This window comes from Typopeltis vanoorti, chromosome 10 (genome assembly GCF_054136105.1).
Source record: "Typopeltis vanoorti isolate ZY-2024b chromosome 10, IOZ_Tvanoo_1.0, whole genome shotgun sequence".
Taxonomy (NCBI): Eukaryota; Metazoa; Arthropoda; class Arachnida; order Uropygi; family Thelyphonidae; genus Typopeltis; species Typopeltis vanoorti.
This window is the reverse complement of record NC_143558.1, coordinates 51021247-51037495: the sequence shown is the minus strand read 5'-3', so window position 1 is coordinate 51037495 and position 16249 is coordinate 51021247. Positions and strand designations below refer to the sequence as shown.

The window sequence follows — 16249 nt, the reverse complement described above, 5'->3', positions numbered from 1 at the left end:
AAATTTTATTTTATGTTAGTAAATTACCTTTTAATATAGTGTACCTAGGTCTGTCTAAAGATGGTGAAATGCTATTCTTCAAATTAAGTTCCTGAAAAAGAAAGGAAAAAAATTGCAAGATACCTCTTTATAATGCAAAAAAAAAAGTGTACGTGTGTCTATTGGAAGAGATGTTTGAATTGCAGAAACAGTTAATTAAAAACATCACTGTCAATAAATATAAGCATAGTCAAGATGATGGTAAGGATAAGATAACAGCAGAAAGTAGCTTATAAGTTGAACAGCATAACTAGTGTGAATTTTTCAAAAATGGTTCAATATTAGGAGCAAATTATGTACACTCAATGAACAAAACATTAGAAACAGGGGCGATGGGAAGTTGACACTGGCATCTCCCACACAGAGTGAAACATACCCAAATTGAATACAGACACTGGGGTTTCTTAACAGTGTATCGCAAGCAACAAACCTGGGTAAATGTGACAATCTTAGCAACATTGATCATGGATGTATTATTGGTGTATTGTTGCATATTATGAAGATATACCCTCAACCATTTCTTACCTGTTAAAATTTTCTTCAATGTATTCATATTCAACATCATAATAATCATGCCATCTGTTTCAAAATGAATCTTGAAGAACTTGAATTTTTCTTAACTGAAAAAATAAACCATTTCTGCAGAACAAGTACCATGAATTCTTATTTCACCAAGATTCATCTGTCTCTGGTTTCTATTACAAGTCCATTCGTTTATAGAAATGTCAATTTTTACATTTTAAGGATAAAAATTTTTCAGTGTAAATTTAGTGTATTTTTTCATAATAATTATATATTAATGCCATAAGACAGTGGTTCCCAACCTTTATCCACTTGTATATCCTTTTTTAAACCCATTTCTATCAATTGTACCCCTTGTTTTTAAAAATACTGTTTTTAACTAAAATACTAAATACTATGACTAAAGTTTTGCATTTTGTTTACTTTACTTGTTTTTCCACAAATACTGATTATTTTTTTGTGTACCCCTGAACAGCCCAGGTCGTACCCTCGGTTGGGAACCAATGCCATAAGAGATGATGGATTTTTTTTTTTTTTTTAATTGAAGGTTTCAATTTAGAGAAACTTTTTGAAATAAAACTGCACTTTACAACGTATTAATAGAAATTCCATCTACTGTTTCAAGTTCATCAACTAATTCATCTATTTGACATTCTTGTTTGATGAACTGAATTTTAAAATTTTTGTTGTTATTATTATTATTATTTTAAATGGATGGTTTTGTGCATCATTTTCACTGCTTTCCTTTCTTTTTCATGCCATGAGTATGTACATATGTATGTACAAGCCGATGATGATGATGAAGGCCACTTAATTGTCTGATTTTTGCCGTCTTTTTTAAAATAATGCCAAGATTTTTTCATCCGTATTACTCACTGTCAGGGGTAACTAAAATAAAGTAAACAAAAGTAGTTTTTATCCAAAAATAATTATTAATTAAATAATATTTATAATAATTTTATTAACCTTAATTTCAAAATTGTATATACTGCTTGAAAGAAATCAACAGACACCCCCCATGGGCAAGGTGCATCATGGCATGTAACGAGTCATGGTATAAATTGGAGGAATATGTAACTGGTATAAATTGGAGGAATATGTTATTTCCAAGTCAGTGCAACTGCGTCTGGGTGAAATGGCTGCGATAAAGGAAACTGATAAGTCTGAAAGATGCATTGTGATAGAATGGCATGTTGTAGGCCTATCTGTTTGGCAAATCACTGACAAAATGGGCCACACCAGGTCAACAATTAGTGATACCATACTGGGATGGAAACAAAGGGAGTCAATCGCAATGCTACACACAGTGGATGACACCCACCCACACACAGGATAATGTATAAAACCGCCATTCCTTGGCCTGTCAGCTGACAAATCATTGAATGCAGAGTTCTGGCATCAACTGGAACAGAAATCTGCACAAAAACATTCAGAACTGAGGTTCACAACATAGGTTTCTATGACTGCAATATGCAAGTCTCACGTTACCTGAGCTAACATGCTGTATTGTCTTCAGTGGTGCAAAGAGCATATACAGTTTGGAAAGCTTGTTATGAAGAGATGAATCATGATACACCTTCTACTGAGCAGACGGATGAGTGTGGGCGTGGTGGATGGCTCATGAACATCTCTTACCAGGGTGCATAATCCAAATTATGAAATTTTGACAATGTACCGTGCCATAAGGCTGCTGCTATCTCCACTCTTATTCAATATCTATATAGATCACATTATGAAAGTAAGTGGTATTAGGCCTGAACATGCCAAACTCAATTCTTTTCTTTAAGCAGATAATGTTGTAGCCTATTTTGAGTGATAACTGACAATATTTCATGAATTTTAGTGTTGTACTATTCTATTTACTTTTGATAACAAAGTGTGGCTGCATGATTTATTAGTTGAAATTGCCTTCTTTAAATATAAACACAATGGCAGTACTTATGAAATTGACCAAGTGGGCATCGACCAGTGCAACTAGGCAAGTGTTGCGAAAATCAAGTGCGATTAATGACATAGACTTTTCAAAAATGATTTGATCTCATGAGTGTAATCTGTATGCATGGCAGAGTGTAAGAAATGTATTTGGAGAGAGAGAGAGAGAGAATGAATGGGAGATGAGAGAAAGTATGAATTTGTAGAAAGTATGATATATTATTAGACCATAAGGCATTGAATGCAAAACAGGCTGAAAAGATAGAAGATGGTGTAAATGAAAGAAACAGAATTGAAACAAAAGCTAGTGAAAACTAAGGTAAGTGAAATGGTGACAGTTAAGTGAAAGTTAGTGACAAGGGAGTGAAAGAAAGTATGAATGAAGAAAAAGAAGTAAGGTGTGGCAGAAAAAGAGGTGGTGAGACTGAGGATGTGACAGAGAGTGAAACTGTTGGAATGCAAGATTTGATGAAACAATTATTGACTTTCACACGATTAGTTAATGAAACAGTCCATAAGATCTGCTATCCAGGAGGGAGAATAAGTATTATTATTATTATTATTATTATTATTATGTGACACCTCCAGGGAGTCCAAAGACTCATCGAGGGAGAGTGTGACAACAGCATCGAACGATTTTTCTACTTCCAACTACTAACTGCACTCAAACTTAGGCCGGCGAAGGTTGGTCGATTGGTAGAGCCTCTGCTACTAATGGCTCAGTTAAGTATGTTTGAGCGCGGTTAGTAGTTGGAAGGGGACCAATGTTCGATGCTGTCGGCACACTCTCCCTCGATGAGTCTTTGGACTCCCTGGAGGTGTCAAAATAATAATAATAATAATAATAAAACTTGCTTAACTTTTTGCGTGAGCCATGAGTAGGATAATTTAAGCATTGAAAATGAGGAAGAAATGAGCAAGAGAGTTATAATAAATTTAGTTTAATCCTTTATACAAGTGTAGGCAAACAAAGTTTGCGTCTGAAAATGTCTTCAGGACTGAGGCAAGGTCGTATATCTGTTGGCAACTCATAGCAAAGGTGAACCAAGCTCTCATCACTCCTTGTCTTAGTATCTCCCATAATGCAAAGCACATCTCCTTGCAGACATGTATAATGCTATGCATTAAGGGAAGGGCCACTAACCAGACCAGTTTCGGCCTTTATTGAGCTCTCATCACTACTTCTGGGTCTGCCTCCCACTGACGAGAGCTCAATAAAGGTCGAAACCGATCTGGGTAGTGGCCTTCCCCTTAATGTACCACCTTGCCTCAGTCCTAAAGATATTTTCAGACACAAACTTTGTTTGCCTACACTTGGATAAAGGATTAAACTAAATTTATTATAGTCTAACCAAGTGCAAAATAAACTTCCAACGAGCAAGAGAGTAAGTGGTGATTGTGGGGATAAATGATCTAAGTGACATAAGGAGCATGTGAGGACAAATATCGGAAGGTTATTGAGAAGAGTGAAAGATAACAATGATGAGTTGCAACAGCAAGCCAAGATCATAAGTGATATGCTTACAGAAGTGTGTGAGGAGAAGGGAGTACAGTTTGTGGATGTATGGCATGTGTTTGAGGGAAGAATGAAATTATACACAAGTGATGGGTTTGCATTTGAATGGCTTTGGAGTGAGTGCACCGGAGAAAGTGTTGCTGGATCAGAAGTGCTTGGCAGTGAAAATGGTAGTAGTAGTGTGAGAGATGAAAGACAACAGGAATGCAAAAGAAACAGGGTGTGGATATTGAAAGTGGCAGCAAATGTGTGTATGAAGATGGAGTATATTGTGATAGGGTGGGAAAGTTAAGACGTAGCAGATATAATGTAGTTAATTGTAATAAAGGTGATAGGGCAGGTGTATTGAAGAAATCACAACCAACAAGTGGCTAGGATAGGACTGGTTATAGGGTTAGGGTTTCAGAGCAGTTCGTCCAATTATTTTCATCCAATCAAAATCTCATCCATTCCTCGATTTCGTCCATTACTTTTCTCTTCTAGTAGGACATTTCGTCCAATCTTATTCATCCAATGCTATTTGTACAATAGAAAATAACTGGACAAAATGCAAGACAATATGCATGGTCTACGCTCAAACGTTAGGTTAGTCAGATTAGTCAGTTGGCACAGTAGTAGGTGGTCATTTGACACAGCTGGCAATAATAGTCAGTTGACACAAATGAGAAGGTCGCAAGATAATATGCATAGTCCATCGTCACAAGTTAGGTTATGTTAGTCAGATGACATATTGGTTGGTCAGATTAGTCAGGTCAGTTGGGTTGGGTTAGTCAGTTGACACATTGGTTGGTTAGGTTAGGTTAGGTTAGTCAGTTGACACATTGGTTGGTCAGGTTAGTCAGTTGACACAGGTGACAATAATAGTCAGTTGACATCGATGGGACAAATTGAGATTGGACGAAATGTCCGACTGGATGAGCATTCCATTGGACAAACTTATAAAACGACAAAAAATCTTGGACCATCTACCCTCAAACCAGTTATAGACCTAAAAATGAATTACTGTATTTGTTTACAAATGCCAGACGTATAAATGGGAGATGAAATGGTTTCACTAATTGACTTTATTCGATCCAAACTCATTGGAATAAGTGAAATATGGTTGAATGAAGATGATATTCTAATGGGAATAGAAATGGAAGGATACAGTATTTTTTGGAGTATAGAAAGGACAGGAAGGAAGAGAGAGTGCTGATGATAGCAGGGGAATCATGTCCACATAAGGTAGACATGAAAGAAGGAAATAGTGGCAATGGTTATGAGGCAGTGTGGTGTAATGTGGAGGTTGACAGGAAGACATATTTAGTTGAACATTGCTATTGGCCTAGAAATGTGGAGGGCGGTGATGAAGACAGGTATAAACAATTTGAATTAGTGAACAATGGAAGGGTAATTATTATGGGTGATTTTAATTACAGCAGTATAGAATGAAACAAGTGATGAAGCGAAAAATCAGGAGAGTGGTATTAAGAATAAGGAAAATGAATTTCTCGTGTTCTTGAGAGATAACTTTCTCTCAAGAACACTAGATATTAATGTATTAATCCTTAAACATAATAATGATGTAAACGTAATAATGTAAACCTAAACATATAATGCTGTCATAGAAACCTGAACATCCCTTGAATGTACATATCAGGAAATTGATACTGATGATGATGAAGTATATGTTCTATATGGCAAATGGTCAGTGAGAGGAATGCACTGCTAAGACATTGTTGCAAATATGAAGAGGGAGGTAACGAGTTTAAGATACAATATAACATATATATAACTGTTCTCTCATAAGAACTAAATTTGAAACATCTCATGCCAACAAAACCTAAATGCACTAATGAAAGATGAATATATGGGTTTGCAGCATGAATTTGCATCTTTTAAGTAGTGCTAACCAAGTAACTCCCATGCCAAAGTTCATATTCTCATAAACTATCAGAAAATTTTAATCTGGCTAAGGAAGGAAACTGTATATACGAGGGTGGTCTGAAACGTTCTCGGCCTCAACCATAGATGCCAACACTATCGGCAACTTTTTTTTTTTTTTTTCCCTAAGTTGGTACATCTGTCACAAGCATTCATGTGAAACTGCAAGTCATTCTATCAAGTAGTTTGTTTTATACAGCTGTCTAAACAAAACTATTGTCTGTGTCCCTTGAAATGGATAAAATTGAGTATCGTGTGGTTATAAAATTCTTTGTAAAAGAAGGTTTAACCCCAAAAGAAATTCATTTGAAGTTTATAAAAGTTTATGGGCACTCTTCTCCTTCATTTTCAACAATTAAGAAATGGGCTGCTGGGTTTAAACGTGGCCGTGCCAGCCTTGAAGATGATCCACGTGAAGAACGTCCAAAAAGTGTAACAACACCAAAAATCATTGATCAAGTGCATGATATGGATGACTGGCGAGTCAAAGTGCATGAAATTGCTAAAACTATAGGCATTTCAAAAGAATGTGTAGGACATATTTTGCATGAAGAATTGCATATGTAAAAGCTTTGCACAAGATGGGTGCTACACTTGCTCACAGCAGATCAAAAACGCACTTGCATGAAAATCTCTGAACAGTGCTTGAAGCATTTTGACAAGAATAAAACTGATTTTGTGCATCAATTTATTACTGTGGATAAGACTTGGATTCACCATTACACACCAGAATCCAAATATCAGTCAAAACAGTGGACAGAAGCCGGTTGTTCATTGCCAAAGAAGACAAAGTTGGTTCCATCAGCAAGAAAGGTTATGGGTGGGATGCTAAAGGGTAAAAGAATAACGAGGGAATATTATTCCGATCTTTTAAACAGACCTGACGAAAAAATTTGTGAGAAAAGACCCAGTTTGCAGAAAAAAAAAAATAATCTTTTTTTGGCAAAAAAATCAAGTGTTTTGGCAATGTGAAAATTAAGGGATCTGCACTATGAATTGCACTAAGGAATCTGCACTATGAATTGCACTAAGGAATCTGCACTATGTCGGATATATTTTGCATGAAGAATTGCATATGAAAAAGCTTTGCGGAAGATGGGTGCTGCGCTTGCTCATAGCAGACCAAAAATGCACTCACATGAAAATCTCTGAACATGCTTAAAGCATTTTAACAAGAATAAAACTGATTTTGTGCATTAATTTCTTACTATGGATGAGACTTGAGTTCACCATTATCCACCAGAATCCAAACAGCAGTCAAAACAGTGGACAGAAGCCGGTTGATCAAAGCCAAAGAAGACAAATTCGATTCCATCTGGTTCCATCAGCAGGAAAGGTCATGGCATCAGGTTGCTAAAGGCATTTTGTTTATTAATTATCTTGAAAAGGGTAAAACAATAACTGGGGAATATTATTCTGATCTTTTAACTAGACTACAGAAAAAGCCCGATTTGTAGAAGAAATAAATCATCTTTCATCAGGACAGTGTATCTGCCCACGAAAGTATTTTGGCAATGGGAAAATTAAGGGATCTTCACTATGAATTGTTGGAACATCCACCCTATTCCTCAGATTTGGCTCCCTCTAACTTTCTATCTTTTCCCAAAACTAAAACTCTTCCTCACTGGTCAGGGTTTTTCTTCAAATCAAGATGATTGCAGCTGTAGAGAGGTATTTTGCAGATCTTACTGAGAACCACTACAGGGAAAGGATAATGGCTCTGGAGCATTGCTAGAATAAATGCATTAGTCTTAAGGGAGATTATGTTGAAAATTAAAAATAATTTTGAAATTATAAATTTGTTTTTTCATTGTTAGGCCGAGAACTTTTCCGACCATCCCCGTAAAATGTCCTTTTTATAAATAACAGCCATGTTATTATTGGTTGAGTGAGACTTACTAGAATAAATCTTCCGACTCTATAATAACAATAATAATTTCCAAAATCCTACATTTTCATGGCTATTTAAATTTAGCATAGGCAATTTTATTCATAAATAAAAATTATTAATGCTATTATTATCATTCTGAACCTTCATGGAGTCATAAGACTCACTGTGGGAGATCCACCTTAAAAACATAAAGCCGTACCACTATTTAAACTTGTTCACTTTCTGCACTCTTACCACCCAGCCAGGTAATGCATGGGATTCAGTGGTTGACTGGATCACATTGCCTACTTACTTCCAGGAGTTTCCACTTGTCCTTGTTCCTATTCCTCATTCTACTTTAAGAATGAATACCTCTCTTGTATCAATCCAATAAATACCCACAGTTTAAATGTATTAATCACATTATATCTTGATCTCCTTACCATCAGAGTTAAAAGATTAAATACTCTAAATCTATCCTCATAACCAAGATTTAACAAATCTGCCTTCAAACAAGCTGTAAAATGGAAAAAATAGAATATTTTGTTCAATTCGGAGCTAATTTTTAACTTTAAGATAACACAGAAGAATATGCATAATTAAAGAACCATTCCAGTAAAAAAATTAATGTAACAAATTATATTTTCCAAAAAATCAATATTGTTTTTACTTACCACTCTTATTATTTACTGACTTCTCCTTAGAATGGTTCTCGCACAATGGAAATGTACTCCAAACAATGACAAAATACTATTAATCACTTTATGGAGATCCTACCGACTTTTGTGGATATTATCATTATTATTATTATCCAAGACCCTATGGAGAGACTCATCCTTTTATCAAACACACAGCTCATCATACCATGCTTTAAATACAGTCAAATTCTCTGCAGACACCACACTCTCAGGCAAGGCATTCCAATCATTCACAACTCTGCAGGAAAAAACCTGTTTCTCACTCCCCTACTCACACCCTCCTTAATACAGCTTCCAGAGATGACCTCTGGTTATCCACTGATCTCCCACTATTTTCTGTATAACCTCTCCAGGATTGATCCAATAACAACCCCTTAATAACTTGTAGGTCTCTATCATATCTCCCCTCCTCCTCCACACATCCACTAGACTCTGCAAGTTGCATCTTCTCAATTATTCTTCATACACGACATTCCAAAGATCAGAAACTACCTTAGTCAGTGGCCTCTGGACTGTCTCTAAAATCTCTTCATCTTTCTGAAAACTAGGTGACCAAATCTGAGCACAATAGTCCATGTGTGGCCTAATCAAAGCCTTATACAATGGAACAAGAATCTCCCTACTTCTACAAGGCAGTGTCCTTGGCATCATTCCCAGAAGCATGTGTTGTCTTCACAATTTCGGCTGTGTGTCCAATAAATTTTAGATCCTTATCCACTATCACCCCAAGATCTCTTATTTCCTCCACCTCCGACATCCTCACCATGCATAAATACTGCATCTCATTTTTTTTCCAAATTTTAAAACCGTTACATTTTGCAACGTTGAACTCATATCCCCATTAGCACGCCCAATCACTCAATTTATTCATGTCTTCTTGTATGGCCACAACATCCCCTCTACTCGTCATGGCTCGTCCCAACTTTGCATCATCTGCAAACAACTGAATATCTCCCTCCAAATCTTTACCAATATCATTAATATACAAGTTAAACAGCAATGGTCCTAAAACAGAACCCTGAGGAGCACCACTAGTAACTTTCCTTTTCCTGGATATAATTCCCCCATACACAATTTGTTGATACCTATCAGGTAGCCAGTCTCCAATCCAATATCAAACCCATCCATTCCAGTTTGACTATCACCTTATCATGCGGTAATTTATCAAAAGCCTTTGCAAAATCTAAGTATATTACAGTGTATTCTTCTCCTCTATCCACGGAAGCAGTCACCTTATTGTAATAAGCAAGTAGATTACTAAAAAATGACCTCCCTTTAGCAAATTCATGCTGTCCATCAAAGATAATACTGTTGTTGTCAACCCAATTCTGGATCCTAGTTCTCACAAGCTTCTCCAACAACTTAACTACAACACCTGACACACAGATAAGCCTATAGAATGATGCTTGAGTTCTATCACCTCCTTCATGAATTAGCTCAATTTTGCTCTCCCTCCACTCCTTAGAAACTTGACGGAGTGAAAGACTCGTATTAAAAAAACATATCAAGGCCGCCGTCAACTCCCTGGCACATTCCTTCAGATTACGTGGGGATATATTATCAAGTCACACAGCTTTATTTACATCTAGTTTACTCAACTTCCCAAACACCTCTTGCTCAATTATAGTCAGTCTCTCTTCCCCATTATCAACTGCTCTCTCTCAATCTCTCTAGAAATACCTTTATGAACTGCTCATTAAGTATCTCCACCACACCTTCTGCAACGTTTGTCTCTATACCATTTTCTCCAATCAATGTCATCCTTCCATAATCATTCTTTCTTTTGCCAGCTAGATATTGAAAGAAATCTTTAGGATTCTTTTTGGCTTCATTAGCTAACTGCTGTTCATACCTCTCTTTAGCTACAATCACCAACGAAGCCACCTACCTTGCCTGGTCTTTGTAGTCTTCATGGAATTGGTTATTTCCACTTCTCTTATGCTGCCTCAATAATGCCCTTTTTCTCTGTATCGCATGCTTATTCTCTTTATTCATCCATTTCACACTTACTTTATTTAACATTCTCACCTTTGAAAAACATTTAGACATTGCACCTACTAGATAGTTTTTGAAAATCCCCCAAACTGCATTGATCTCTTTACCAGCTAACTCCTCATTCTATGCTATACCTGCAAGCTGTCTCCTGAGCTCTTCATAATCCCCCCCCCCCCCGTTGTAATTCCACATATACCCTTTTCTTACAGAGGTCGTCACACTGCTGGCAACTCAGGTAATCAACTCATGGTCACTCTCACCCCAATTTGTGGGTGATTTGACACTTCGTTTATAATTACATTCTCTGATGAGATGACCAAATCCAAGACCCTCAAATCCTAGTGTGCCCTCTGTTACATACTGTCTGAGGTAGTTATCCCTCAAAAACTCGAGAAACTCATTTTCTTTACTTCCCATTGCTATCTCATCATCCCAGTCTATATTGCCATAATTAAAGTCACCCATAATGATCACTCGGTTCTTATTTGCTTCTCTAATTTGATTATACGTTTCATAGTCACTACCATCCACATTTCCTGGTCTATAACAACATCCAACCAAATATTTCATTCCATTCACCTCTATCTCACACCATACTGCCTCAAAACCACCGGCACTATGTCCCTCTTTCATCTCTACTTTGCATGGATATATCTCTTTATCATCAATAGCACCCCCCCCTCCCTTTTTATCCCTTCAATCCTCACGAAACAAATCATATCCTTCCATCTCCATTCCTGTCAGGATGTCGTCCTCATCTAACCATGTCTCAATTATTCCAACAATTTTTGGGTGAACAGACTCGATTAGAGCAACCATTTCATCTGCCTTGTTTATCACACTTCTAGCATTTGCATATAAACACAACAGCTCATTCCTGGATCTACAGCTAGTTCTACTGATAACATTCATTCGATGTGATCTCTCCATGCTCAACTGGGGCCATTTCCCTTTCTGCTTATTCATTTTAGAACCCTCTTCAATTCCAAATTATTCCTCTTGATCCCAGGTCATCCAATTCCTTTCATGTCTACATATGTTCTTACATCCTCTTGGAACATCTACCTATCTCATCCTGTGTACCCCTATCCACCCTGAGCCTCCCCATTTCCCTGAACATCTTGCACTCCCATTCTCTCATTTTCAATACTCATGCCACTTACTTCCTCATTTATATCCACCTCTTCAATCTCTCCTGCTTGTCTACATCACTTCCTACTTGATCTGATTCATTCTCTATACTCACTTCTCTACCTTCCAGCAACAGTCTCTCCAAATGACTCACACCATAACCACTCAAATGCTGTCCATCACTCCCATACAGTTCACTTTGTCCTTCAAACTCATTCCACACATTAACAAATTGTACTCCCCTCTCCTCACAAGTTTCAGCCAACATTCCATTCATAATCCTTGCTCTCCGCCTCATTTCACTACAGTCATACCTAGGCAACACGCTTACTACCCTTCCTAATTTAAGGAAATTACAACGTACTGGGATATACATTAAAATAAATTTTAATATATTTCAATATTTCGGCAACGTCAAGTTGCCATTTTCAAGAACTTAAGTACAAGACACGTGCACGCAGGCACAACAAAACAGTAAGTGAGGAAGAAGTAGGAAGCTAATATTTCTCCTAAAGTCCTGATTGTGCCCTCTAGCGGGCAATGTTGGTATTCTTGGGCGATTGGGCTGAAGGTCTTCTGATGTAGGTTTCCCAAATTTGAGGAAGTCTCATGCAGCCAAATTTGTTGAGGTTTGGATCGTTTCTTAGGGCTGAAGCTGATTCCATGAAAAGCCTTTCATATCTGTATTTGCTATGGTGTATTATCGTGGCTTTCTTCCAACGTATTCTATGGCATGTATCCAGCGCATGGTCAGCAAGACCAGAGTGGCTGTATTGGTGAAAACGGATGTAGTCCTTGTGTTCTGAAATTCTGATATTTGCTGTCCTGCCTGTTTGGCCAAAGAAGGACAGCTTACAGCTGCAAGGGACTTGGTATACACCAGGTAGGTCTGGGAGAGGGGGGGGGGGGAGATTGGTCTTTAGTAGAGCGGATAAGGGATGCCAATTTTTTATATGGTCTGTAACAAGAAGTTATGTTTTTTTAAGATTTTTGTGATTTTTTCCGAGGTGCCTCGGATGTAGGGTATGGTGATGGATTTAGAGTAATCCTTGTTGTGAGGACGTGGGGGGAGGTTGTGGTTTATTAGTTTCAATATTTTTTGGATTTTTTTTTTTTTTTTTTCGGGGGGGGGTAGCCATTGGCTGAGAAAGTGTTGAGAATGTGGTTTAGTTCTGTGATTAGGGCATTGTCATTCGAGGAGATAAGTTTAGCCTTGTTGGGTATCTGCCTGTATGGGTGGGTTTTCTATATACTGAGAAAACCAAGGTTCCATTTCATGAGGTCTACAAAGACCTCATGAAATTGGTTACTTCCACTTCTCTTATGCTGCCTCCACAATGCCGCTTTTCTCTGTATCGCATGCTTAATCTCTTTATTCATCCATCTCACACCTACCTTATTTAACTTTCTCACCCTTGGAATACATTTAGACATTGCATCTACTAAATAGTTTTTGAAAACCCCCCAAGCTGCATTGATCTCTATACCAGCTAACTCCACATTCCATGCTACACCCGCAAGCTGTCTCCTGAGCTGTTCATAATTACCCCCCCCCCCTTATAGTTCCACATATACCCTTTTTTCACAGGGGTCCTTGCACTGCTGGCAACCACCCAGGTAATCACCTCATGGTCACTTTCACCAATTGGTGGATGATTTGACACCTCATTTATAATTACATCCTCTAATGAGGTGACCAAATCCAAGACCCTTAATCCTCGTGTGCCCTCTGTTACATACTGTCTGAGGTAGTTATCCCTCAAAAACTCAAGAAACGCATTTTCTTTACTTCCAGTTGCTATCTCTTCATTCCAGTCTATATTGCCATAATTAAAATCATCCATAATGATCACCCTTTTCTTATTTGCTTGGCTTATTTGATTATACATTTCACTATTACCACCATCCACATTACCTGGTCTATAACAACATCCCACCAAGTATTTGATTCCATTCACCTCTATCTCACACCATACTGCCCCAAAACCACTGGCACTATTTCTGTCTTGCATTTCTACATTGTATGGACATAACTCTCTCTCTATATCATCAATGGCACTCCCTCTCCCTTTTTACCCCTTCTATCCTCATGAAACATATCATACCCTTCCATCTCTATTCCTGTCAGGATGTCATCCTCATCTAACCATATCTCACTTATTCCGACAATCTTTAGGTGAACAGATGCAATTAGTGCAACCATTTCATCTGCCTTGTTTCTTATACTTCTAGCATTGGTATACAAACACAACAGCTCATTTCTAGATCTACAGCTAGTTCCACTGATACCACTCACTCGATGTGATCTTTCCATGCTGGACTGGGGCCATTCCCCTTTCTGCTTCTTCATTTTAGAACCCTTTTCAATTCCATCTGTTTCCTCTTAATCCTTGGTCATCCCATTTCTTTCCAGCCTACACATGCTCTCACCTCCTCTTGCAGCATCCACCTTTCTCACGCTGTGTACCCCTGTCCACCCTGAGCCTCCCCTTTCCCTGCTCCTCTTGCACACCCATTCTCTCATTTTCTCTACTCATACCACTCACTTCCCCATTCATATCCACTTCTTCAATCTCTCCTGTCTTACTCTCCTGCTCTTCCACATCACTCCCCCTCTCGATCTGATTCATTCTCTCTATTCACTTCTCTACCTTCCAGCAGCAGTCTCTCCAAGCGACTCACACCATAACCACTAAAATGCAGTCTATCGCTCCCATACAGCTCACTTCGTCCCATAAACTCATTCCACACATTAACAAACTGTACTCCCCTCTCCTCACAAGTTTCAGCCAACATTCCATTCATAATCCTTGCTCTCCGCCTCATTTCACTACAGTCACACCAAGGCAACACACTTACTACCCTTCCTAATTTAAGGAAATTACAACGTACTAGGATATACATTAAAATAAATTTTAATATATTTCAATATTTCGGCAACGTCACGTTGCCATTTTCAAGAACTTAAGTACAAGACACGTGCACGCAGGCACAACAAAACAGTAAGTGAGGAAGAAGTAGGAAGCTAATATTTCTCCTAAAGTCCTGATTGTGCCCTCTAGCGGGCAATGTTGGTATTCTTGGGCGATTGGGCTGAAGGTCTTCTGATGTAGGTTTCCCAAATTTGAGGAAGTCTCATGCAGCCAAATTTGTTGAGGTTTGGATAGTTTCTTAGGGCTGAAGCTGATTCCATGAAAAGCCTTTCATATCTGTATTTGCTATGGTGTATTATCCTGGCTTTCTTCCAACGTATTCTATGGCATGTATCCAGCACATGGTCAGCAAGACCAGAGTGGCTGTATTGGTGAAAACGGATGTAGTCCCTTGTGTTCTGAAATTCTGATATTTGCTGTCCTGCCTGTTTGGCCAAAGTAGGACAGCTTACAGCTGCAAGGGACCTGGTAGACACCAGGTAGGTCTGGGGGGAGGGGGGGGGAGATTGGTCTTTAGTAGAGCGGATAAGGGATGCCAATTTTTTATATGGTCTGTAATAAGAAGTTAAGTTATGTTTTTTTAAGATTTTTGTGATTTTTTCCGAGGTGCCTCGGATGTAGGGTATGGTGATGGATTTAGAGTAATCCTTGTTGTGAGGAGGTGGGGGGAGGTTGTGGTTTATTGGTTTCAATATTTTTTGGATTTTTTTTTTTGGGGGGGGGTAGCCATTGGCTGTGAAAGTGTTGAGAATGTGGTTTAGTTCTGTGATTAGGGCATTGTCATTCGAGGAGATAAGTTTAGCCTTGTTGCATAGTGTCTTAATGACTCCATATTGTTGTGTGTGTGTGGGGGGGGGGGGGAATTGTTGGTGAATGTATCTGCCTGTATGGGTGGGTTTTCTATATACTGAGAAAACCAAGGTTCCATCAGGCTGGCGGGTGACTAGTGTGTCTAAGAAAGGAATGCAGTTGTTTTTTTTCCTCTTCCAGGGTGAATTTGATTCTGGGGTGTTGGTTGTTTAAGTGTGTTAAGAAGGAGAGGAGTGCATCAGAGCCATGTGGCCAAATAGCGAATACATCATCTACATAGCGAAGCCAAACGGTTGGTTTTTGTGAGGAAGAGTTTAAGGCTTTCTCTTCAAAAGTCTCCATATAAAAGTTGGCTAAGGGTAGGGAAAGTGGAGAACCCATGGCTGTCCCCTCTGTTTGTAGAATTTTCCTTGCCAAGCAAAATAGCCTGAGTTCATTGTGAACTGAAATAGGGCTGTGATATTGGGAGGAAATTTAGCTTGGATTGGCTCTAAGGATTCTTTGAGTGGGACATTTGTAAATAAGGAGGAGACATCAAAACTGACCATTATGTCAGTGTGTTTGAGTGTAAGGTTTTCTATGCTAGCTTTGAAGTGGGCTGAGTTTTTTATGTATGAAGGTGTGTTGCCAGTTTAGTGTGAGAGAGCTTTGGCCAAATGTTTAGCTAGTTTGTATGTGGGGGGAAATCAATGCCATCCACTATGGGACGTAATGGCACATTTTCCTTGTGAATTTTTGGGAGTCCATAAATACAGGGGGGGGGGGGTATGGAGTTATATGGTTTTAATTTGTTAGTGATTTCCGCAGGCCAAAAAGTGACCTTCTTAAGGAGCCTGTGGAGTTTTCTAATTTGTGAGTGGGTGGGATTATACTCGATAGG

At 38.4% G+C, this 16249-nt stretch overlaps 1 protein-coding gene across 2 annotated transcripts in view; it reads right to left on the bottom strand.

The window, feature by feature from the left end:
• LOC150102412 (uncharacterized) overlaps positions 1 to 16249 on the bottom strand; it is a 261771-nt gene that overhangs the window by 90940 nt on the left and 154582 nt on the right. For both annotated transcript variants that reach the window (XM_090399631.1, XM_090399632.1), the window contains exon 6: positions 28 to 91. In XM_090399631.1, the coding sequence (XP_090255757.1) occupies positions 28 to 91 (64 nt within the window). The remainder of the gene's footprint in view (positions 1 to 27; positions 92 to 16249) is intronic.